At 34.3% G+C, this 27,585-nt stretch overlaps 1 protein-coding gene across 5 annotated transcripts in view; it reads right to left on the reverse strand.

The window, feature by feature from the left end:
- The window catches only part of Cntln (centlein), a 199,069-nt gene that overhangs the window by 156,109 nt on the left and 15,375 nt on the right, over positions 1-27,585 (reverse strand). For all 5 annotated transcript variants that reach the window (XM_042692951.1, XM_042692950.1, XM_042692948.1 and 2 more), the window contains exon 3: positions 11,605-11,689. In XM_042692951.1, the coding sequence (XP_042548885.1) occupies positions 11,605-11,689 (85 nt within the window). The remainder of the gene's footprint in view (positions 1-11,604; positions 11,690-27,585) is intronic.

The following is a 27,585-nucleotide window of genomic DNA, read 5'->3' on the forward strand; positions in this document are numbered from 1 at the left end:
CTAGCACTGATGTTCAGATCCTTAATAACAATTTATTTTTTTGGCGGCAGGGGTTGGGGGCATGGGAGAGAGGAGGGAAGGAGATGCCCTAGTGCTTGAACTCAGGGCCTGGGCATACTGGTTCTGAGCTTTTTTTTATTCAAGGCCCGCACTCTACCATTTGAACCACAGCTCTACTTGTGGTATTTCTGGAAAGATAAGAGTCTCATGGACTTTCCTGTCCAGGCTGGCTTCGAATCAAGATCGTCAGATTTCAACTTCTTGCACAGCTAGGATTATAGGCATAAGCTTCTGATACTCAGCTAATTTATTTTTGTATGTACATATTTATCTTTTATGGAAGATCTTAAGGAAGATGTGAAAATGAGTTACGATCCAAGAACAGAATGAAACATAGTTTGTTTAATGAACAAGGTAAAGTTAAATGTTTAGTATATACTTGATATATGCAAAAAAATGTCTAGAAAATGGATAAAGAATAAAGAAAAAGGTACACACACCAGTATCCAACTCAGAAACATAACTGCTATAATCTTTATAATTACTTATATGTTCCCTTATTCTCTTATATCGCCTAACCCCTATAAGAGGCAACAATTTTCTTGAAGTCGGATCATATTTTCCTCTTCTTTATATTGTAAAGCCATGTATACCCTTATTTTTAACTTAATATAAATTAAATATACTATACATATTTTGTATTTCCCTTTTTAACATAGCTTCCCAAATTGATCCATATTGATGAAAAATTTGTGGTTTAATAACTTTGGTGTTTAATATATATATCTATATGTATAATATATTTACCTGTCTTCTGTTAGTATATATTTCAATGGTTTTTCATTTGAGGAAAACAGGTTTAAAAACAATGCAGCTATGAACAATTGGGAGTACGGATACCTAGTAGCAAAAATTTCTCTCAAGTAGTTTTTTTAACTATAGACTGCAATACAGAAATGGATCATACAATCAGTTTTGTAATCTAATCAGCCTTTAAAGAATAAAATACAGCTATGCACAATGACTCAAGTCTGTAATCCTAACTAATTGGGAGGTAGAGATTGGGACAGAGTGATTCAAAGAGAGCTCTGGAAAAAATGAGGTCCAAGAGACTCCGTATCAATCAGTGACAGCACCATGGTATTAGCCTATAATCCTTATGGTAAGAAAAAGACAATGACTAGGCCCATCAATGTGTTCCTTTCATCCTCAGAGTCTTAGAAGTAGGAAAATCACACTCCCAAAACACAATGGGACTCTACCTTGAAAATAACCAATGCAAAAGGAGGCTGGGAGAATGGTTCCAGTGCCAATCTAGCAAGTTCCAGTCCTGAGTTCTATTTCCATTAGCACCAAATAAACAATAGAAAATATCAAAATTATATATAAATTCTTAGCAAGAGAAAACAGAAGAATAAACTTTAAAAGCAAAAGACATATTAGATAGATTAAAATATTTCCTAAGTTCTTGTGTGTTTAATTTGGAATTTTAATTTCATTTAAATATTTTGAAATTCACATTTTAATTAAGCCTTCTTGTATGTTTAACTTTATTGTATGTAGTAAAGATATGTTATTTCAAATATTCATATAGTGTTTATATACAGGATCATGAAATAAAACGCATTTCACTAGGTTATAATATTCAAGAGAAACTGCTAAGTCATAGGCTATATTCAAAAGTTCCCAACACACCATTCTCCCCACCAACACTTATGACTCAGGCTCAGGAATTTTCTTTACAAATAAAGTGAGAATAGTTTTATTTTTTATTTCCAATTTTAATTATTAGGTCACATCAAAATGTGTCTGACATCAACTAAACAACATAAAAATAGATACATAAAAATGGTCCAAAAATAATTTACAATCCAACCATAATTCATAGTCTATTTTTCTACTTGTCATCTAAATCTTCATCTTCAAAACTTAAATACTAAGCAGTTTGTAGTACACACCTATAATTCCAGCACTCAGAATGCTGAGCCAAAAAGATCAATAATCTAGGCCAGTCTGGAATAAAATTTAGTTCCAGGCCAGCCTGAACTATATAGCAAGAGTTTGTCTTAAAAAAATAAAATAAAATAACAAAGAAATAAAGAAAAGAAGAAAAAACTCAACTGCTAAAACAAAGAATATTCAACTCCTAGCTCTTCAATCCTGCATGAAAAATCTCCTCTGCTGTTCCAGAATTTTGTAATAGTTGCCATTTCTAAATTTCTATATTGCTTATATTATTCATTTGTACATAATACCTAGTTTTTCCAATTAACTCTCTACATACTCTTCCAAACTACTTATCTACAGATGAGATTGTTGCTGAGTGATGAATTCAAACATAATAAATACTAAGACCCTTTCAAAAACATCCATAGGCATATCCTTCCAGTAAAGAAACAGTAAGTATAAATAACTATCATCTTCTTGAATTTATTTAGACTGTAGAAAAAAAGTGGACATTAACCAACTTACTAAGCTTAAAATGGTATTCCTATTAAAAAGGAACTCTAATAGACATTAACCCTAAAAGGTAACTTATACCTGGCAAGTTAGTGCATGAGATCATTTAATAATGTAAAGTTCTGCACTTGAATGAACTCAGTAATTTATTAACAAAAACATAGGTCTAATCTAAGTAAAAATGCATAACATGGGTTCTTAGTTCATCAGATATTATATACTAATAATTCTTTAGTATTATGTGATATTATGTTGCATAATCAGTAATGCTATACAAAGACGCACTCTAGAAAAGAATAAATTAAACTCAAAATGTATTACTCATGGCACAAAGGGTGAACGAATTCAGCAGTGACATTCACTACACACTATGTTGGAAATGAACTTGGGGAAAGGAAAAATGGGAGGGGAAAAACTGGGAGAGAACATAGTGGATAAAACTGTTCAAAAGGAAATGTATTTATTACCTGACATGTAACTGTAACCCCTCTGTACATCACCTTTACAATAAAATTTCTAAAAAAAATACTATTCTAAAAGCTAACGAATTTTCCTAAGGAAATAAATTTCTAATGATCTACTTCAAATAAACATAGGAATATACAGTTAAAAATTTAGCATTATGAACCTTTCTAAAAAAACCTATCTAGATGAATTCTTAATAGTCTGACTTTAAGTTCATATTAAAACCATAAATGGTGACAAGAGTATGTCTGGAACAAATTTTTTATTATGGATTAGCGAAGAAATGAATAATTCAAATAATGGTCAAGAGAAAACTACAGAGTAAGAAGAGAATAATAGTATGATGTTGGAAAAAAGGGAGTAATACAGCATACAACCTAAAACTCTACCAGCCAGTATTGGAGTGTAATTAATTTATTATTAATGCTGACCTACTTTCAAAATGGGCAAGTTTTTAATATAAAAAAACCAGAGAAGTAAACAATGATAAAGGAAGAAAGGGGAAGGAATAAGAAAACTGTGATTGAAAATAACAACTGTCTTCTAGGAAGAAAAATTTTCAACAATTATTTAATTAAATTCAATCACATTATCAAAATCTGTATTATTGAGTGAGATCTAGAAGAGAAATTCATGACATAACTCATTTTCTAACAGTGACAAAGCTGAAGTATAATCTTGAGACAAAATAGGAAGGGCCCAACCCTCTAAGGTTTATGTGCTTGCTTTTGTTTGAAGGTAGAGAGGTCCTGTTCATTTTTCCCCCCTTGGACGGAGTTAATTTCGCAGGTGGCCAAAGCTGCCCAGACTACAGAAAAACAATACAAATTGTGCCCCAGGGCTGACTGCTGTGCTGACAGCTACCACTGAGCTAAGGTGGAGTCAGACAGACATACGCGGCCTGCAGGACCTGTGTAGGTTGAGCAAAAATCAAAACAGAAAGGGCACTGTCACTGCCATATCTGCAGCTGAAGCAGCAACCACCTTCCCTCAATTTCTTTTTATTTTTATTTTTTTTCCTTCCCTCAATTTCAACTGTACTATTTTTGAAGATGTAGGGGCAACCATTGCCTCTACTGCTTCTTCAGCAGCCACATGGACCACTGTGCATCTACCTTTGCTACCACAACTATATCTGCCATGGTCACTTCAGAGGCTCCCATCACTGATGCTGATGCTACTGCAACAATTGTTATGACTTCTCTGGTGATAGCTGCTGCTCCTTCTGCAACTGACTCCTCTGATATCACTAGTTTCCTCCCTGGTTTGCCAGGGATTGTCCTACAGCCTCCTGGGGTGGTAGTACTGGCCTACCCTTACTACATGTGCAGAGGAATCCAACATCCATATGCAAATGGCATCCATGGCCAACCCCAGTGCCAAGAGAACTAGGAAAACTAATGTAGAAACTACCATCAATACCCGACTGCATCTATGCCACTCTGCCCATTTTGCCTATAGAAGCTTTATTCTTTAGATCCTCAGGGAGCCAGTATGGGAAAAAAATTTTCCCATTTTCTAATTTCCTTGTGCTACCATGTAAATCCCAATAAAGCCTTGTTCGATGGCTTTGCTTTGCATTTTTATTATTTCATGATTTCACAAGTACAGCAGTGGAGCCTTGGCCGGGCTAGAAGCATTAATGTCTGGTAATGGTGAGAGCTAGTGACACTAAGCTGCTAACACTAAGAGCTAAAAGCTCATACCACTGAACAGAACTGCACCTTTTTATGATTTTTCTATCTGATTGAGCAAAGGAACACTCACTTACTAGGACAGTCTTACCAAAAGAAATTTCTATCAAATAGACTATACTTTTAGGGAAGTTTTTCTGCAACCATGTTTTAAAAAGGAGTAAGACACCATGCCATGTGTCTTCTTGTTCATGTCTCCTGGCTTGTCTCTGGTCTGGTCATCATGGCATCCCAATTCAGCTCTCCATTGGAGCTGAATTGGTTTGTTGGTATTGTTTTTGTTCTTTCTTTCCTCTCTGGCCTGTTTCCTAGTATATTTGAGTGTATTTGTGGGCTTCAGGTCTTTGTTATAATGGGCTGTCTGCAAACTGCTAACTATATAATAAAGACTCCAAGATTAGACCTCCCTACCTCCCGCCCCACGCAAAAAAAAAAAAAGTGAGTAGAATAACTTTCTAGCAAGTTGGCCAGATATACTGTAAAAACTTAAGCTAAAGAAATTGTCACTCAAATGGCTACTAAAGTCCATAGATCAAATTTTGTTATAAAAATATTTTTTAAACTATTTAGTTGGTGGGAATGTAAACTTGTTCACCCACTCTGGAAAGCAGTATGGAGGTAACTCAAAAGACTAAACACAGCACCAGAAATCCTACTCCTGGGCATTTACTCAAATGAACACAAACCAGACCACACTAATGTCATCAGCACAACCATGTTCATTGCAGCATTTTTTTTAGCACAGTTAAGATATGGAATCAACCCAGATACACTGCAGCAGATGAATGGATGGAGAAAATGTGGTCTATATACACAACGGAATTCTGTGCTTCCATCAGAAAGAATTATATTGCCCTATTTGTAAGGAAATAGAAAGACTTGGAAAGAATTTAAGTGCAGTATGCCAGACCCAAAGAAACATAGGCTGCATGGTTTTCCTCATTTATGATAACTAGAATATGTCTATAACTCTACATGTTAATACAATGCATAGTAAAAGACAAAAATTACACTTGGACATGATTAATTAAACAGCACTCTAAGCATTTGCACTCTGAAACGAAGGAGGGTATCCTTCAGAGAGGATCACAATGGCCCGAAGCTATGTACATATGACTATATAATATGATGCTTATCAAAATGAACTCCAAGAAGTAGAAACAAGAAGTTTGGGTTTTTTTTGTTTTTTGTCAGTCATGGGGCTTGAACTCTGGGACTGGCAGCTGTCCCTGTACTCTTCAGTTCAAGGTGTGCTCTCTACAGTTAGAACCACAGCGCCACTTCCAGTTTTCTAGTGGTTTATTAGAGGTAAGAGTCTCACGGACTTTCCTGTCTGGGCTGGCTTTGAATCATGATCCTCAGATCTCAGCCTCTGGAGTAGCTAGAATTACAGGCGTGAGCCACCAGCACCTGGCTAAGAAGCTTTTTATTGTTTCTTTCTTTTTTCTCTTTTGTTTTATTCCCCCTGTTGTCACTGTTTTTTTTAATTTCTCTACCCTTTGTCGTGTGTATAAGTTTATCTAATTTGTGGACAAGAAGGGGAATCAAAGAAGTGTTGGGACAAATGGTAAAACAATGCAAACAGTGATATTCACTAGACATCATGTTGGAAATGAACTTTACAACTTGGGGGGAAGAGGATTAGGAGGGGCAAAACTGGGAGAAAATGAGGAGGAGTTAATACTGCTCAAAAAGGAATGCACTCATTACCTTACTTATGTAACTGTAACCCCTCTCTACACTTTTATAATAAAATTTAAATTATAAAATAAAAGAATTATTTATTATTACTCAGTGAAACAACCAAACTTAATAATGGGATATACAGTTTCTAATCTAGTATATAAGGAAGCTGGAAGTCATATCTCTATTCATACAAGAAGAAGCTAAACTAAGATTCATCAGAGAATTGAGGTCATGGGCAAACTGTATTAATACTCTCAAAAAAAATAGCAAATTCAAAGAATTAACCAGATTGGAAGGCCAGCATTCAAAGTTCCACAGGAGCCAATGACATGATAGGAAAACATAACCAAACTATCAGAGGATGAGTATAAAATATTTCAAGTGTTAAAAGGTTTAGGAAAGTTTAGTCTTGAGTGAAAGAAGACAGGTGCACACTTGGTAAGTTATTTATAAGAACACTGTCACAAGAAGATAGAAGAAAAATCCCTTTCTGCTGCCAGTAGGGAAGTGAAAAAGTAGTCATTTTAAAATACAGAGAATTTTTTTTAAACAAGACCAACCCTTATGTGAAACTGGCTTATCAGAGGCCAGTTTAATGGGGTTTTACTAGAACCTAACCAATGGAAATATCCAAAGACAAGCATATTATCTTACCTTCACATAATCTTGTCTTTGTATCTCTCCTGAGGAAGGAAAGACATAAGAGAAAACTAAGAAACATTATGTTAGTAACAGTCTAGAAGCTCAATAAAATTGAAGACCTAATCATAACACTATCAAAACCACCTCTCTGCCCCCTCCAGAAAAGAGAAGCTAGAATTGGCTAGAATTATAGGCATGAACCACTGGCACCCAGTAAAAGTCAAATAATTTTAATAGTACAGTAAACTGTTGCTATCTGTGGGTATATGGTTCCAAAGAAACTGCCATTGAGAAAATAATACAAATACCCAGAGTGCATGCAGTTCAGTACTAAATTAAGAATGATTGATTCATTTTTCCTTAATGCCACCCAACTTTCACTAAAAAGACATCAACAAGCCTAAAATTTTCACTTCTTATCTTTAATTAAGAAATTATATTATCTCTCTGGCTTGGAAGGATTTCCATAACTTTACCTTACTTTGGAGCATTATTTGCTATTCAGGAGACATATTTATTATTTTTTTAGTTATCCTTAAGCAGTTGTAAAACTAAAGGGCATCAATTATGAGTATAAGATATTTTAATAAATATCGCCCTTTCCATCATTCTTTCTTATCTCTCCTAACCCCACCCACATCCTCCAAGATAGCTGGTTCCACTTTCACATATGTATATTGAGTATTGTAACTGCATTCACCTACCCTTCCCCTCTCCCTTCACCAGCCCTACCATATCTTGATCTCTCTACCTTCTCAACAACACATGTTCAACTTCTTGGTATATAAATTAATTTTTCGAAGAGTTATACTACTGCACTTGAAGGAGGCATATTTTTATAAAATTAAGGATACAAGAACACTCAGTAGGAAATATAGTGATTCATACATAACTGATGATAATCTAAGTTTAAGGATTTCTCTACATCAATTGAACTGTGTAATGTAAATATAGGAATTTGGAATTTGCATTTTTTAAATTTCTTTTATTTTCTTGATAGCACTTGTTCAAAAGCACATTATAAATCTATGACTAACTCAGGCTTGCTGTATGTGTAATGGTTAATCCTGATTGTCAACTTTATTGTACTAATAATCTTCTAGAAGATGTATAAAGAAATCTGGGTCTGTCCATAAAAGTGTTTTTAGAGAGAATCAACTAAGGAGAGGAAGCTATCCTAAACATAGGCAGCACCACCCCATAGGCTAGAAGTGTAGATGGAATAAAAAAAAGAAATAAGAAAAAAAACACTCTAAATAACTCTGCTTCCTGGTTACCATGAGGAGATCTACTCTTCTCATTTATGCCCACCCTATTGTGAGGGAATCTCTGAAAGTTCCTTAAGTTGTTTCCATCAGGTATTGATATGTGAAGTGGTGAAGTCACCACTGCTGACTACCTGAAGCAACATGTAGTATGGTTCAGAAACTTTTGGAACTGGTTTGGGGAGAAGTTCTAAAAGTTTAGAGATACAGACTGAAGAAGCCTTAGAACACTGTGGAAGAGTCTCATGGGAGCTCATAAGGTCAGAATGTTAAGTAATATAGTAAAGACTATGCTTATGAGGGTTCAGATATAAATGAGGGCTAATTTGAGAATATGACCAGAAGGTATTTGTGTTACATTCTAACAAAGATACCCTTTGTCCATGTCCTGATATTTTGTGGGAGGATGAGTTTAAAGGAGACAAAGCAATTTGGTAGAAGAAATTTCAAGCTCTTTATTCTAGTTGAATCTCATCTATTGCTAACAACTTTTAGTAAGGGTTATCGTGATAATTCTGATCAAAAAGCAAAGCAAGACAATTTGGAAATTTCTAATGTACATAGAAAATGAACACCTCTAAAGTTGAGAAAAGTATAGCTTTTGAAGCAATTTTAACTGTTCAAAGTCAGCCTAATACAGACTATAGGTATGCCTCAAGTATTATGAAATGAATGAAAAACTTGAGCAAAGGGTGTTCAGGGTCACATCTGTAACACTAGCTACTTGGGAAGCTGAGAACTGAGGATCAAGATTTGAAGCCAGATGGGGCAGGGAAGTCTGTAAGACTTGTCTCCAAATAACCACCAGGAAGCAGAAGTAGAGCTACTGCTCAAGTGGTAGAGCTATACTGGCTTTGAGGCAGTGCCCAGGCCCTGAGTTCAAGCCCCAGAACACACACACACACACACATACACACACACACACACACACACACACACACACACTGAAGCAAAACTGTACAACCTCGAATTCAAGCCCAGTAGAAGGAAGGAGGGAGGAAGGGAGGAAGTGAAGGGAGAGAGTAAGAAGGAGGAAAGGAGGAAGGGAAGATGGGAGGGAGGAAAGAGGCAACGGGAGAGAAAGGAAAGAAGGCAGGCAGGCGGGCGGGAGGGAAGGAAGGAAGGAAGGAGGAAGGAAGGAAGGAAGGAAGGAAGGAGGGAAGGAGGGAAGGAGGGAAGGAGGGAGGGAGGGAGGGAGGGAGGGAGGGAGGGAGGGAGGGAGGGAGGGAGGGAAGGAGAGAAGGGGGGAAGGAGAGAAGGGGGGAAGGAAAGAGGGAGGGGCCAAAAACTGCACTACAACAAGGAAATATACATTTCCTTGACATCCCAAATGACACCCATTTTGCAGAGATACAGAATGAGAGTTACAGGGTCACTGAGGCTTCCACCATATTTTGAAGATAGTCCAGAGAGGCTAGACAACATTCATGTCAGGAAGCCCCTGAAGGGGCAAGGCAGGAAGCTATGAAAGTGAAGACAAAATGTAATGGAGACAAAGAAGCTTACAATATGCAAGAAATGTGAAACATCTGCCAAAATATACTGTAGACAGTGGGCAGAACTGGCCTAAGAGAGATCCTGTAGGCTTCAACCAACCAGGACTGCCCAAGTCCTTGGGGCATAGATGCTAGATATGGAGCTATGGGATTAATCTGCCTTCCTGAGTACTGTTTTTGCTTTGGTGCCATCCCAGTTTCTATGCCACCATAGGGAACAGAAATATTTATTCTGTGCCATTGTTGACCTGAATTATTTAATTTTCCTTTTGATTTTAATAGGCACTCAATTAATCGTGAATTCCAGCAGACAGTTAAAACTTACACTTTTAAGCAATTCTAGAACTATGAAGACTATGGAGACTCTTGGAGATAAACTAAATACATTTTTCTTTATGAGACAGAAGTGAACCTTTTGGAGTTGAACTGGAATGTTATGGTTTGAATATGAAATGTCTCCCATAGACTCATGTGGTGGAATGTTATGGTCTAAGAAGATGTATATTTGGGTGTCAAAGTATACAAGGGTGGAATTGTGATGGTTATTTTTGATTAGCCATCTTGATTCACTTCACATACATACCCAGGAAGAAGGGAGGGAATAAAATAAGAAGGGAGGGAAGGAGAAAAAGAAGAAAGGAGGAAGAGTAGGAAAATGGGAGGGGTATGAATGTGAAGTGGCGTATTTCCAAAACGGATAAGGTAAAGGAAATCTGCCCTAAATATGAACAGCACTATCCAATAGGTTGGGGTCCCAAATGGAATGAAAGGGAAAAGGAGAAAATATGCTAGCCCCTGCATTCTCTTTGTGCTTCCTGGCCACCTCTGCTATACCACAATCACTACCATAATAGACTAAAATCTCTGAAACGTGAACAAAAATAAATCTTCCCACCATAAAGTTGCTTTGTCAAGTACTTTGTCACAGTGATAAGAATGTTAACAATGTATGATATTGTTTCTATGGAAAAGAGAAGAACATTTACAAAAGCAGTACAAAGTTAACATCAGAGCATTACAAAGAATGCCAAAACTATTCTAGTAACAATTATGGTTTTGTTTTAGATAAAAATACAATCTTGGGGTAAGTGCAAATTTCAAATCTATGTGTCATACTGAAATCTATATTACACTTCAAAAACAATTTAGAAAGATGAAGGCAATAGAAAACCACTGAATCTCTTATCTAAATTAATTATCATTTTTATCCTATAATAAAACAATTTAAACAATTTCTAGAACAATAACCACCTCTATATCAAAGTTTTTACAATTCTTTGATTAGAAAACACAATCAAAAGTTAAAAAAGCATAACTGCTGTAAGACTACAGAACCTCCATTTAAAAGAAAAAAATTTTTACTACTGTTTTTGAAATGTTTAAATTTTGGAAATGTTTCCTGGAAGCCCTGGCCACACACACCATTGCAATAATAATGTACTGATTATAAATTACATACAAATTACATATACGTAAAATTGTGTATTATTGTATAATTTCCAGATTATATGCAAAAGACAGAATTAGAATAATGCATACATGCAAGTTTCAAAAAGATAACAGAGTCATCCCATTTTGCTGATTTTTGCTATAACTGGACTCATGAACATACATAAATTTCAGAACTGACAACTGCTCATAAGAAAAACTACAATAAAAATATAAATAATAAATACTATTAAAAATTTCAACATTACCTTAACAGTTTGAATGAATAAATATTACTGTAGAAAACAAATATGCTATAATCAAAGTATAATAACAATTAGATTTTAATGATCTCAAAACAGTGATTTTATAACAATTTTTATATTATTGTGAAAAAATTTCAAATAACTTTTAATGACCTATCGCCTGAAACAAACATGCTAATTTTTAATAATTTTGAACACCAACCTGTTCCATTTCCTGTATTTTAGAATCCTTGACTTGTAGAATTTCTAGAACTTTTCTGTCTTTGGCTTCAGATTTCTGTTTTTCTCTAAAATGAAAAAATGTATGTTGAGAGTTTATTATTTATAATTGCTATCTATTCCTTTTTTCCCTTAATACTAAACATCAAACCCAAGGATTCATGCATACTATACCACTTTAACACTGTCCCAGTACGTATCTCATCTTTTAAATGTTCATATCCTGATCGTAAATGTAGCTTCAACATACACAAAGTTAAACTATCTTGGATTGACATTCCTTTCAGAATTCACAAAGCTTGTGGCAAGTGACAGCAACTTATCACTGCTGACCATGAAGACAACTTCATACTAAAAGAACAGTTCATTTCTAGACTTAGCTATATAAAAAAGTCAACTCAACTTTTATTATAAGGACCATAAAGTCATCACTTTAAAGTAATGAATAAATAAGTAAATATGTTCCTGTTAATATATTTTATGCATACACAAAAAGATAAAATACTATCATTTTTAAGTCTTAAAAAAGAGAGGTCCAGAGATTGATTCATAAGCAGTATTCTATGACTACAAATTTTGAATTTCTGACATTTGTCTATGTATTTCTAGTCTCTAAGAATACTACTAACTAAATTGTAGTTTTAAAATCAAAGCATAGTTCTCTAAAAAAAAAAAAGAAAATCCCAACAAATATAAATAACTATTACCTTCTAAAAATAAATATATCTTTGAATAGGAAAAGGAAGAGAAGAAAAAGAAACAAAGAAAGGCCTGAAGAGGTAATACAATCTGGCTTCCACTCATTAATTTACCTCATAACTGGGGAAATTTTACTGGACCGTTTTTAAAAACTTGAAAAATAGGTAAAACAAAAAGAAAGTGGTGGAAAAAATTCTCCCATGTATCACAGATTGTACAGGTAAAGAAAAAATACACTCAAAAAATAAAGCAAAAGTGATATACAGCAAATCCCTTAGAAGGCACAAAGAGATAGCAGAAGGGACATCAATCACGAAAATATACCATATGAGTTACAAGGTCAGAGGTAATAACAGTTTATAGAAGTACTTAAATTAGGCTTCTAATTACCATTAATTCACATTTGAAGTTCCCTTACTTCTCTAAATGTATACTAGTAGAAAAAAAGCAAAAGAATTGAAGACAAAGTTATCTTGCGTATGAATACCTTGAGGATCACAAACTAGGCAGAAATACAAAGCTAGAATTAGAGATGAAGATGCTATTTGCTGTCCTTCAGGTTCTGATGTTAGCTGAAGTGGGAAGGAGCTGGGCTTTGGAGACAAATGCTTTGGTCATGTAGAACACAGGCTATACTTTGAAATACAGACTAGGATGAGGCTCCTGAAATTCATGAGAAGAAGCTGGAAAAAGCTTCTGCCTAGCTTTGCTGACAAGTAAGGTTTATATGAAAGTCTAAAATTGCAAGTGTTTATATGCATAGCATCTGAAACAGAAATTGGATCAAAACACCCCTCAGCTGGAGCACTGACTGAATACAACAGAATCCCCATGTTACTTTTGGTAAAGATCCCAAAGTTACCAATATAAAATCTATCTCAGAAAGGCAGATTGAGTTGAAGTTGACAATTCAGTGACAACCATCAAATTTCTACAGATAAAATGGTATTAGAAAAAGAGGAGGAGAGGAAAGGAATAGCAGTCACAGCAACCCTCTCTCTCAAGATGTAACAAAAAAATCCAAAACACATGAACCTACACATACCAATACATTAGTTCAATGAAGATACAATTACGTAGACAAAACAAAAACAACTGAAACACGCACAAACACACACACACTAAAGGCCCTTTAACCACAAGACAACTGGAAGTGGCACTGTGGCTCAAAGTGATAGAGTGTCAGCACTGAGCTAAAGAGACCATAGCCAGGCCTTAGTTCAAACTCCACAAGCGACAAAAATAATCATCATCATCATCATCATCACATTTGAACCATGTAAGTTTGTTTCATTAAGAAACTATAATATACCCTAAAACATACCAAATATAGCAATAGTAAAATAAAAGATAAAGCAATTATTTTAAGAGGTCATTGATGAAAATGCTTTAAAATTAAATAATCATCAGATTGAAAATTAACCAGAATAATAGAAACTCACACCTATATTAATCCATAATTCATTCAACAAGTATTTATCAAGAACTTATCACACAGGTATTGGCCTAGGGGCTAGAGATACTGAAGTGAAATATGAACAAAATGAATCAAATGGCTACTTTCATGGAAGGCTACTAACTTTTATTCTAACATTTCAGTATAGAGATATTATAAAAGCTGTCTAAGTCAATGCAATATGTCAAATAGTTTCAAGTATAATAAAAATAAATTAAGGCAACTATAGAAGGTTTTTACTACTCTATGTAGAATAAATGGCCCTCCTTAAAGGTCATATTTGGGTAAAGATCTAAAGGAAGGAAATAAGAGTTATACAAACCTCTGACAACAGTTTGTCTAATTATGATAAGAATAACAAGTACAAGACACTGATGCCAGTGCATATAATAGTCACCTCTTAGCCACACACATTTACAATAAAATAAAATTTTTTAAACTATAAGAAATAGATGAGAAGTGATAAAAATTTTGAATATTTTAAAAGTAGAGCTAACATTATTTAAGAGGTAGAAGAAAGAAAAGTAAAGAAATCTGCAACAACCAGGTGCTGGGGTTCACATCTATAATCCTAGCTACTTAGGAGGCGAAGATCTGAGGATTACAATTTGAAGCTAGGTCGGAAGGAAAGTCTTTGAGACTCTTTTCTCCAATTAACTACCAAAAAGTGGAGTTATGACTTAGGCAACAGAGTGCTAGTCTTGAGCAAGAAAAGTTCAGGATTAGCACCCAGGCCCTAAGTTCAAGCCCCAGGACTGGCTGGCACACACACATATAACCACAGAGAATATCTCCAAGATTTTTCTCTGAGTCACTAGAAGTAGATAGCTATTATATGAAATAGAGAGAAAGAAGGATGTAGATCCCAGAAATTTGTATTTGGCTATATTGTTTGAGATGCCTTAATCAAAATCCAAATAGATGGGGGGAAAAAAACAAATCTTCAATCACTAATTAATGCTTGAGACAGAGGTTTAAGAATAGTTCAAATATATGTTAGATTGTAAGAGTACAAAGGATCATCCAAAGAAGTGATTTTGGATAAATACCTGATATTTGAGTCTTGGAGAACTCAAATATTTACAACTTATTAGGATAAGAAAAAAAGTATTAAAAAATAAAAGCAGTAAATAATATAAAGAAGTAGCTAGACCGGTTGTGTATTAGGATAATTAATAGTGGAAAATAAGTTAATGAAATATTTCTAGAAGAAAGGAATAACCCAACTGCTTGTATCAGATACTGAAAATGTGTTTAAGAAGATAAAGACTCAATATAATTTTTTCCAAGTCTTCCCATTTCTAACAAATGGGGCAATGTCATTCTTTCTGATGGAGGCATAGAATTCCATTTTGTATATATACCACATTTTCTTGATCCATTCATCTACTGAGGGGCATCTGGGTTGGTTCCATATCTTATCTATGATAAATTGCAACAATGAGATATACAAGATGTTATGTCAGAAAATGAACTTTACAACCTTGGGGGGGAGGGTTGCGTGGGGGGCGGGGTGCGAGATGGGAAGGGATAGGAAGGGGAAACAAAAGAGGAGGCAACAATGCTTGATAAGAAATGTACTCATTACCTTGCCCATGTAATTGTAACCCCTCTGTATGGTATTTTCACAATAAAAAAAAAAAAGTAAAAAAAAAAGACAAAGACTCAGGGTCAACTGGTAGATTTACAATTTGAGATCACTAATGATCTTAACAAGAGCTGTTTTGTAAGAATGGTGACTATAAACATAATTACAAATGAAAAGACATAAATCACAAAATGTAACAGTAAGTCAAGGAAATTAAAATACCAAAAGTTAGTTTTAAGATAAGGAAAAGTGTATGTGTACGTGGTTCCAGGAAAGATCCAAAACAGGAGAGAGATACTCATGATGTAAATGAGAGATTCTAGTATGACATCACTGAGTCCTTGAGGCTTTAGTGGATAGAGTTTGTTTAGACTTAAGACACCAGTATAAAAAAAGATATTAGGAGTACATATTCAGATTCTTTGTATATATGTTACTGGAAGGAGCAAATAAGTATCTCTTCTAAGCTTCTGTTTTCTTAGTGGTATAGGAAGCCAATAGAAAATAGTCAAAGCTGAAGAGAAGAATAAAATACTTTAGGGACCAAGGATGGTTTAAGGGGGACAGGGGGAAAAAGATGACAACCAGGCAGTATTAAAGACCAAGTTAGTGGTCATAAACTTACAAAGGACCAGTGTTACCATAGGTCAGGACTTTTCTCTAGCCATGTTTAGTTTTCTCGATATAGGCATACAGTTGAGCGAACTATGTTGGAAATTTTGCAAAGATATACATTATTAAGATTTTTTGCTATTTGTACTTTATCTTGCTTTATTATCTTATTTTCTATGTACCATGCATTAATTGCACATTTCATGCATAATTACAATCCACTGACTTCAAATACTTTCTTTAACTTATGTCTTTTACAAAGTGAAATGTAGCCTACTTCCAAAAATGAGTGACAGGCAGTAGCCTGACTAATACTCATGTATACTCTTCAAATTATCACTTGAATCATAAAATCATTAGTATTGCACAAGAGCACAAAACCCACTTGAGACATACATCATAGGGGCATGGTGGCTCAAACTTGAAATCCTAGCTACTTGAGAGGCAGAGATCATGAGATCATGAGAGCTCTACCCCTCTTATGACAAGCAAGACAACAAAACATCCTAAGACTCCATCTCAACCAATTGTTGAGCACAGAGGCATGAGCCTGTCATTCCCAGTGACAGGAGTACAAATAGGTAAATCAAAACCCAAGCTGGGCCAAGCATAAAGCTAGACCCCCTACCTTAAAAATAATCTATGTTGAAAGGGCCTTAGGTGTGGCTCAAGTGTTAAAGTTCTGGCCTAACAAACATAAGTCCCTGTATTTAATCACTAATAGCAGACCAAAAAAACAATTAAAGCATTATTAAACTTTCAAATGAATTGGACATTAGATTGATATTTTTCTATTACTTGTCATAAACATATAGCCTAACAAGTTGCCAGAGTAGCATGGAAATGCAAGTTCTGCCTCCCATCCAAGACACACTGGATCAGAAACACTGAGAAAGGGTCCAATAACCTATATATAAGAAGGTGCTATGTGTTTGTCTCACCCACAAAATCTATATATTGAATCCCTGATCCCCAATGATGATATTTGTAGATAGAGACTTTGGGAGGTAATTAGGTCACAAATACAGGTACCTCATGAATGACTTTAGTATCCTCTCTCTCTCTCATTACTACAAAAGGTTGGAACAAGAATGAACCCAACTTGCAAAAGAGCCTTCATCTGGAACTGAATCAGATGACGACTTAACTTTGGACTTCCTAACTTCCAGAACTATGAGAAATAACTGTTTCTTGTTTAAAACTGCTCATTCTATGGTATTTGTTACAGCAGCCAGAGGCAAGACTTCAAATGATATGAATGCCAACTAAAGTCTAGGAGTCAAGAAACAAAAACACATTTACCTGTCAATAAACTGAATGAGACAATATAACATATATAGACCATAAATTAAATGTAAACATCATATATAATATAACAGGTCTTAGGGACACTTCAATAACAAAAAACTATACTGGAGAACTATTTTGTAATTTTATTTTTTTAATTTACAAATGTTTAAGAAAAGTTCTCAGTAGGGCCTTCTTATAATATGAGATACCTAATATGTTTGATACAGGAAAATGATCCCAGGAGAAAATTTTGCTACAACATGAATTTAGTATTGTTTATGTTTAAAAACAAAATTTTAAAAATAGTTTAAAACATCGCTGTTACCTGAACAACTCAATTAATATGTATTTTACATTTTATAAGACATTTCAAAAGGTTTCTAAAAAAAAAAAGGCATTGTCAAGAAGTTGATGATGATCAATGACTGAGACAAACTCCTGTTTAGCTAATTAGAACCACTGATGTGCAATAATGATGTGAGCTAAGAATATTTGCAGACTTCTTTAGGATGAAAAATGAAGAGAAGAGAGCCTGTCAAATGTGTACAAGATGAAAGCTCCAATCACTTTTCCCAAGAGTATTACCTATTTAAACATTTAACATTGCTTTATTTAGTGACATGAACTATCATACTAACATTTTTGCCACTTTTCTAAACTCAAAATCATTAAGAAGCAAAATGTTATTGTGTTATAGACCATGTCATATATTATAGAGTATGACAATATCATATTTTCTGGGTTTGAGCCCATTTTTAATGAGATGTCAAAATGAAATATTAGAGTCTAAAAGAAACATTTAACTGTAAATGAGGTAATGATAGTGGTATGAATTAGAAAACAAAATAAAAAATAAAAGTTACTGAAGATAATTCATCTTAATTTATAGATAATAACAACAAATAAAATAAGGCCATTTGGACTTTTCATGTAAGTACTGTAAATACAGATTTTTATATATATATTATTGGCTTTCACTTATAAACAATCCTAATTTCTAGTCAACATGAAAGTTCTAAAATTGAAAGACTCATTTTAAAAAATAGTTATATTATTAGATTATTTGTCCTTTAGTCATGAAGTATTTTATAACAACTTTCCTATTTTGAATGTGCACAATTACTATCATAGCATCTACAAACAATCCACTAATAAAACTTGAAAAAGAAGTTACATACTTACAACTATATTTCACTATATTATACAAGAACACAAATCCCTCTTGAGACATACATCATAAAGGAAATGATAAAATCCCAAAAGACAAAGCATGATTACTGAAAAAAATTATACTCTGAATAAAAATAATTGAACAGGGCTGGGAAGGTGGCTCAGTGTTTGTCTTGCATGAATGAGGCCCTGGGTTTGATTCCTCAGCACCACATAAACAGAAAAAGCCAGAGGTGGTGCTGTGGCTCAAGTGGTAGAACACTAGCCTTGAGCTGAAGAGCTGAGGGACAGTGCCCAGGCCAGAATTCAGGCCCTATGACCAAAAAAAAAAAAAAAAAAAAATTGAACAGAGTATTTTGTATAATAATTGAGCAAATAAGTTGGAATAAAATATTTTAAACATTCATGTGTACTTAATAACTATTTTATTTTTACTTATGATTTAGCTTTTATTATATAATCTAGAACTTAGAACTATATTTTATTTTTAATGTAAATTAAATATTTCAAAGTACCTAAAAGCTGAAGCTTGAGCTGGAGAAATAAACTTCACATATGAAAAAGGACATTTTTTTAACTCCCTGTTCAACCAAGTAGTTCTGGTTGAGAACACAATTTCTGTATCTAAGTCTGTAAATCATAGCATATTGATGAATGCATTAAAAATAAGAGTTTAGCAAGATATAACTTTAGATTTAACATATTACAGAATAACATTATAACATGTATTTCTCTAATAACTCACCTAAACAAATTTGAAACTTAAGAAAAAACATTTTGTTTAGTGTTGATAATTAAATGAGTATTTCCCGATTTTCTTGTACTTTTCTCTCTTAATTACATTTCCAGATAGTTCTGCAAATATTCAATATTCACTATGTAGGACACTTAGACAAGTTAGGAGAGATTATCTATTATATGCCTTTAATAATGGTGCAAGTGTTTTTCACCTGGAACATAGAAGTCTCTTATAATGTTAAAAAATATCAGCACTTCAGAACAGACTGTTTTAACATCTGCACATCACCAGGGCTGCCCCCAAGGATTTTTAATGATGCCTGCCTGTGCTGAATAAAGTGCTAACTTGCACGTTGCATTTCACACTGTGTCCTGAGCAGCCATCCAGTTGGTACACCACCAGATGAATTCCCACAGGCCACTGTTCACTCAGGCTTGACTGCAATTATCATGTCAATATTTTGTGCTCTGATATGCAGATATGTATACATGCAAGCTGCATAATACTATCTTTTTCACAGAATGTTTACTTACATTCAGTGTTTGGGGAATTTTCAATGAAACTAGAATAAACTTTGATTAAATAGGGACAATCGTGCTTATTTTATCTTAAAAACAAAATTTGGTTTCTGTATTACCTTCTACTGAGTATAAAAAGGTTTAAGTAACTATGCTTCACTCTATTCTCCAATTCTTTAAAAGTCTCCATAAAAGTTAAAAGACTGTTTGTCAAGCTTCCTGCATCTATTGTAAAAGTCCAAATGTATTTCTGCATACTTTACTACATGTTCTCTCATGTTGAGCATTAGAATAGTTCCAATTAAACATCTTTCTGTTAGTTCCCATGACCATCCATCCATATCTCTGCCTATGCATACATGGCTATTCCAACAGGATAAGTGCTCAGCAAAAATATTTTATGCCCTGAGTGGAACAGCCTAGCAGCAATGCTGCCAGATGGCAAAATTCTGGCAGCTACACTTCTGAGGTCTCCAACCAGCCATGCTACCACCATGCTCCAAAATGCAACCCCTATGCAGGCCGTGTTGGCTTAATACACAGGGGACAGTGTAAAAGCATATAGCAGCTGTGCAATCCATGTGTTTAGGAGTGGAATAAGCAGGAGAGAAGTGTTTCTCTCTAATGAAACTACATAGTATAACCTTATAGCAACAGTCTGTTTGTCAAGCATCTAAACTTTTTAACTCCACACATAAATATAAACATAAAGCATAAGATAACCTCTATAAGCTTAAACATTTCAATAGAGCACTTCAAGGATACAACATACATACATACATATCTTAAATAAATATCCCAACAACAACTAAGTCATTCCCTTTTATGATTGTCATTTTTCAGGATGGTCCTTTTATTTCTAGAATAAGAAGAATTGAAAATAGAGTGAAAAGAAAAAATATTATGTTTACCCCAACGTACAGAGCATGTTTTTTAAAAAAGGAAACTATGCCAAAGAGATCTCCACCCCTCCACCTCAAATAATATGTGAAACAGAATTGGTAGCTCATGATTGCAATCCTAACTACTCAGGAAACTGAGAGCTAAGGATCATAGTTTGAAGCCACCCAGATAGAAAATTCCATGAGACTCTTATTTCCAATTAATCACCAAGCTGGGAGTACAGCTGTGGTTCTTATAGTAGAGTACCATCCTTGAGCAGAAAAAGCCAGCAAGAGTACAAGACCCTAAGTTCAAGCACAAGTATTGTTACAATAAAAGACAATTTCTTTTTAAACTTAACTTAGAACATATATAGGTAATGAAGAATTTTTGTTTGTAAATTCTGATACCATCAATTTGAGATGTAATATTTCTCAAATTAAATTTTCAAATTCAAGTACGACATCATTTTGTAAATTTAAAATAAAATGTAACAAACAACAGTAACATCAAAAACATTGAAAGTTACTCCTGGAAAACCTATTACAAAATGCTGACATTTCTAAGATTCTATATAAACAAACTAAAAAGGAATTTAAACTAAAACATTAGATAATAATAGCATTAATACATTTACTATTTGGAAGTCAGGGAGATCATTAATTTAAAGATAGCCTGAGCAAAAGAGTAGCAAGATCACGTCTCAAAAACTAAAAGAAAACAAAACAGCTGGGGAAACGGCTCAGGTGGCACATGATTAGCATGCTTAAAACCTAGAGTTCAATCTCTAGTACTGAAAATTAAAAAGAATTTATAGGTATAAACATCACTACCTATATCAATCAAGCCAAACTGTGCCAGAAAATTATAATTTTGACATTTGGTACATTAATAAAAAATTTTCATTTCCAAGTGAATGAAAATAAAACTCTCTAGGCACTGGTGGCTCATGCCTGTAATCCTAGCTACTCAGGAGGCTGAGACCTGAGGATCCATCATGGTTCAAAGCCATCCCAGGCAGAAAACTCCATGAAATTCTTATCTCCAAAAAACTACTAAAAAAAAACCCGTAAGTATAGCTTTGGTTCAAGTGGTAAAGCACTTACCTTGAGCAAAAGCAGCTCAGGGACAGCACCCAAGGCCAGAGTTCAAGCCCCAGGACTGGCAAAAATAAATAAAGCAACAAGCTCCTTTTGCCATAATTATGATTTTGTATTTGATTGTTGTCTCCTTACAACAGTTATATTAATTGTCTCAAAGTTTTGGCTCAGTTTTTTCAAGATACAAGTCTGGGAAGGTAGCTCAGTAGTAGAGTGCTTGCCTTGCATGCATGAGGCACTGGGTTCGATTCCCCAGCACCACATAAGCAAAAAGAAAAAAAGCCGGAAGTGGTGCTGTGGCTCAAGTGGTAGAGTGCTAGCCTTGAGCTGAAGAGCTGAGGGACAGTGCCCAGGCCCAGAGTTCAGGCCCCACAACCGGACCCAAAAAAAAAAAAAAAAGGATACAAGTCTGAAGTAAGCTCCAGTTCCAGTCATGAAGGAGGAAGAGAAACCACATTCACTTCACTGTCTTAAGCTTAACTTATAAAATGTACACAACAGCCAGGCCCTACTGGTTCATTCCTATAAGCCTACCTCTTCAAGAGGATCAAAACTGAAAGCCAGCCAAAATAGACAAATCTATGAGACTCATGATTCCACTCAATCAGCAAAAAGCCCAAACAAGCATAATTCAAGTGGCAAAGCTCCAGCAGTGAGCAAAAAAAAAGCAGAGTAAGCTATGTGTGAGTGGCTCATACCTGTAATTCTAGCTAACCAGGAGGCTGAGATCCAAGGATCACAGTTTGAAGCCAGCCCATACAGGAAAGTCTGTGAGACTCTTATCTCCCACCAAAAGAGCTGAAAGTGGAGATGTGGTTCAGGTGGTAGAGTACTAGACTTTGGCAAAAATGTCAAGGACAGCACCGGACTCTGAGTTCAAGTCCTAGGACCAGCCCCCTTCCCTCCTCACCAAAGAAAAACAGAGTGAGCAAGTGTCTGAGCTCAAGTACCAATGGATACACACAGACAGAGACAGAGACAGAGACAGACAGACACACACACACACACACACACACACACACACAAATTATTTTCAACACTGGACCACAAGTAACAAAGCACCATGATCCCTGAAATTATCTAATAGGGTAAATTGTGTGGTTGTCCCACCTTATTACCTAGAGGCAATAAGTAACAACAGTAAGTAACAGAAGTCCTCAATTGAAAAAAACAAAAAAGACAAATTCCACCATATGTTTCTAATACTTCCTAAGGCCTACCATCATAATACTTTGTTACTGTAAAATCCTCTTAAGATGGCAACTTCCAAAACTTAAAGAGATGAGTGGAGAGCAGTTTCAAAGAGTAGAACACTAACTATTATGGATGATGTACCATATATTAAAAGTAATTCAAAAGTAAAGGTTTTTATGGAATGTATAGTCTCAATTCAATAGACATGTACTCAAGGTAGAATACAAAAATTTTAGAAAATTATAAGCAGGGTACAATCTGACAAAAAACATTCTCCGTTGAAGGGCAGAAAGATATTTCACTTATTCTGAGAACTAAAGAATGACAAATATTTCAAAAAGAAGAGAGAAGAGAGGAAAATGTTTCTAGCAAGAGAAACATGCACGGAATAGTATAGGAAAGATCCCTTCATGTGTCTTTCATCTTCCCTACTTCCTTAATTTCTGAAGCCTCTTGACTGTCCTAAAAACTTTTAGAGTAGATCATCCACACCTGAAGCAAATCTCAGAAATTAGGAAAAATGAAGGCTAAAAAAGTAAACTAAAAAACATTTTAAGCACATATTTGAGGGCAATTTTCATAGATCCGAGTCCAATGATAATTTTTAAAGAAGCATTATTTGCTATAGAAAACAGTGATATATCATTAAAAATGATGTACTAGTTAGGAATTTATTATATTTTAATAAATCCTTTAATGGTAAAAAGCTCTATTTCATTTGTAGTCACTCAATTTCTAGTACACTAGAAACTTAATTTTCGTTTGACTTATTCATATTCTAAGAATACTATCTATTGTAATAGAACTTGCTAACCTACATGGAAAATTAAAGGCACATATCTTCTCTTGGAAAATAATAAGTGTCAAATTTCTAGCAGGAGATAAGTTTCAACAATTTTACTAGAATGGCAATATTTATATTGGCTTACTTTGAGGATCCCAAATAAAGGAATATTTGGCTACATATTCTACATAGACTTCAAGAGAATACAAAAAATGCTAATTGTCCTAATCTTAAAATTCCATGTTGGTGATGTTCATTTTTATGACAGTATTAGGATTTCAATTCTGGTCTTAATACTTGGTATTGAGACACTGTCCCACTTGAATAATGCTCCCCACCCTTTTTGCTTTAATTATTTTAGAACAGGGTTTGGCATTTTTGCCCATTAGGCCTGAACTGTGATCCTATTTATGTCTCCTGAACAGCTGGGATGAGAGTTACATACCACCATACCCAGCTTATTGGTTGAGATAAAATCTCACTAACTTGAGGGCGGGCCTCAAATTAGAATCCTCTTCATCTTCTTCATGAGTAGCGGAGATTTTGGTGGGAGCCACCACTCCCCTGCCCTAAAAATCATGAAACTTAACCAAAGAAGAAAAAAAATATTTTGTGATTGTTACTTTAATAAGAGTTGTTTATTAAATCTTTCTCTCAAATCTGTAATTCTTTGAAAATAATTAAAGATATTTCCTCTACCATTTCAAATGTTGGCCTAAGAGATCTTAAATATTACCAGACTTTAAATAAAACTGTGCATATTTGGGGAAAGTTAAGTTTAGGAATCTATTATTTTAGTAAATACTACATTAGAAAATAATATTAAAAATTCTGCTGAGCCAGGCACTGGTGGCTCATGCCTGTAATCCTAGCTACTCAGGAGGCTGAGATCTGAGAATTGCAGTTCAAAGTCAGCATGGGCAGGAAAGTTTGTGAGACTCTTATCTCCAATATACCACCAGAAAACCGGAAGTGGCACTGTGGCTCAAGTGGTAGAGCACTTGCCTTGAGCTGAAGAGCTGAGGGACAGCACCCAGGCCCAGAGTTCAAGCCCCATGACCAATAAAAAAGAAAAAAAAATCTGCTGGAATTGCTGAACTCAAAAAAGCCAATTCATAATGGCAATGGAAACTGTAATCATGTTCATAGCAATAATAGTACTTTTCCCTTATACAAATCACAATTTCAAAGGCCAATTTCTACTTCATACATACCCACATTCATGATATAAGAGTATCTAGATTTATCTTTTTATAATATTTCATTTCTCCATTTATGTTCATTCTTGTAAAGTAACTTATTATGTACATCAAGTCAAATTTTGACATCATCAGTTATAATGATTATATTTTTAAATAAAAGGGTTTAAACATTTAAAAATATCTGAAACTTGTTAACATAATATAATACATATATTGTAATAAAAATTCATTTAAAAATTCAAATTCCAAAATAGCACGAATTTCATTTGTATGAGCATATGACTGATAATTTTTCAAATAATACAGTTCACTTAAGATTCCAAGAAATCAAGCAGGCATGTTGGTGTATGACCATAATCAAAACACTAGGAAAGCTGAAACAGAAGATCTCAAGTTCAAAACCAGCTTGAGCTACATACCCAGATTTGCCACAACAAGTAAATGAACAAAGAAAATAATTTTCAAAGATTTCAAAAATTCATTCTATTAGTGACACACCAACATAATTTAATAATTTTAATAAAATTTCTTCTCAAAATAAGATGAATGTCTATAGAAACTGTGTAAGATCAACATTTAGGATTATTTTCTGCCTCCAATATGTTATTATTAATAGTATTTCATGACCTCAATGTGAAACTTCAAAAACAAGTTGACAATAGTTCCATTTCAACCAAATATTATTCATTTTACTTGACTGGTTCTTAGTCAAAATTACATACGTGTCTTCACAAGTCAGGTATATTTATCTGATATAGTTATATCTGAATATTAATTTAAAATATAAATAATAGTACCTTTACTGTGCAAATTAGAAATGCCTTTGGGATATTAAAAGGCCTCGAGGTATTTTCAAATAAATGGATGCAGAGCTGTATCTCATGTTTAGTTTACTTCACAACTACTTTAAATACCATTGATCTCAGCATCAATTCATTTTCTTTTGCAAGGTTTATTTGGACAAAACCATGAAAATGAACCAAAGGCATTGAAAACGTTATTCTTTATCAATGTTACGTTATTCTTTATCAATGTTACTTACGGTATGACTGAAGATTGTTAGCATTTCATGTAAACAATTAAGTTAGCAGAGTTGTATTTCATTGCTTGAGATTCTGTTTAAACATCTGTATCCCCCTTTTTTTTTAAGAAAAACAGGTTTTGTTCACAGAATAATTTTAATGTTACAATCTAGTTTTCAAAAGTAAACCACTAGAACTCTGATTTCTGTTACTACTTTTTCTCCTAGGTTTATATTGTCTGAAAACTTTACATAATGATAAAATTTGTTTTTAAAAATATCCTGTAATAGAGTTGGGAATGTGGCTTAGTGGTAGAGTGCTTGCCTAGCATGCATGATGCCCTGAGTTGATTCCTCAGTACCACATAAACAGAAAAAAACCAGGAATGGTGCTGTGACTCAGGGCACAGAAAGGCTCAGGGGCAGTGCCTAGGTCCTGAGTTCAAGCCCCAGGACTGGCAAAAAAATAAATTAATAATACTACTACTAATAATAAAATATTTCTAAACAAAGGTGGTTATGTTCCAAATATAATGTAGCTCAGATTTACAGATGATTTGAAATATTATTGTCTGTTTACTAATCATATTAAATTCATACATGGTTTGAAATTTTTTGTTAACTAATCATAAATTTATCTCCTTCCATCAAAAAAAACTTGCAAGAACATTGCTTCAAATTGCACTTAACTTAAAATCTATAGTAAATATGGATTCTGGAACATTACTATGTATACACATATGAAGATACTTTGAAGACACATATCCTCACTAACAAGTATCACTTGTGTTCATGGGAAAATGCATATGTTTTATAGCTATTAGAACCTATTCCAGCTGAGACCCTGCCATTATAATGCACACTGATATGCCGAACTAAATAAAGCTCTAGGGCATACACAGAAAATATTTTCTCTCTGGGACATAATCCTTGCAATGGACTAGCTGAAATGTTATTTAAACTTGGAACTCAAAAGGAAAAAAATTATGAATAACAGGTGAAAGGTTCTCTGCCATGGAAAGAGAAGAGTGATAAAAATAAGTCCCAGGTATCTGACACTTTCTCTCTGGATAAAATCTTTATCTATGAAACTTTTAAAATTCTATTTTAAGCAACAAGCTGCAATGAAATCAAATTACCCACTTCAATTAACTCATCAAATACAGTCGAAAATATGTAAGTTTTTAAAAGACAGCAAAGGAAAATAGATTCAAAATATTCTCCCTATTCTCCCTTAAAACACATCTAAAAATCCCAATATACTATACACTAAACTAAAAAGCTTCTGATTGTAGAGGGTAAATGTTCCCTACTGATTTTTGTAATTTGACACACTTGAATAAAATAAACTCTTAGCAAGTCTATATAGTAAAAAGGGAAAGGTAGCCCAGTATATCAGTTTACAATCCCAGTGAGTGGGAGCCTGAAGCAGGATAATCACAAGTTCAAGTACAGTATGGGCTACTAATGAGTTTGAGGCTAGCCTCTGCTACAAGAAGGAGGGATAGAGAGCATGATAGATGGAAAGAGGAAGAGAGGGAGAAGGGAAGGAGGAAGGAAATGAAGGAGGTAGAGTAGGAGAAAATGGAAGGACAGAGGAAAAGAAGGGAAGGGAAGGAAAAGGAAGGAGACAGAAGACATACTTTGCCAATATTAATAATTAGAATTAGCATTATAGATACTACAGACCCCAAAAATGTAAGAGAACA

This window comes from Dipodomys spectabilis, unplaced genomic scaffold (genome assembly GCF_019054845.1).
Source record: "Dipodomys spectabilis isolate Male_0828 unplaced genomic scaffold, ASM1905484v1 ptg000158l, whole genome shotgun sequence".
Lineage (NCBI taxonomy): Eukaryota > Metazoa > Chordata > Mammalia > Rodentia > Heteromyidae > Dipodomys > Dipodomys spectabilis.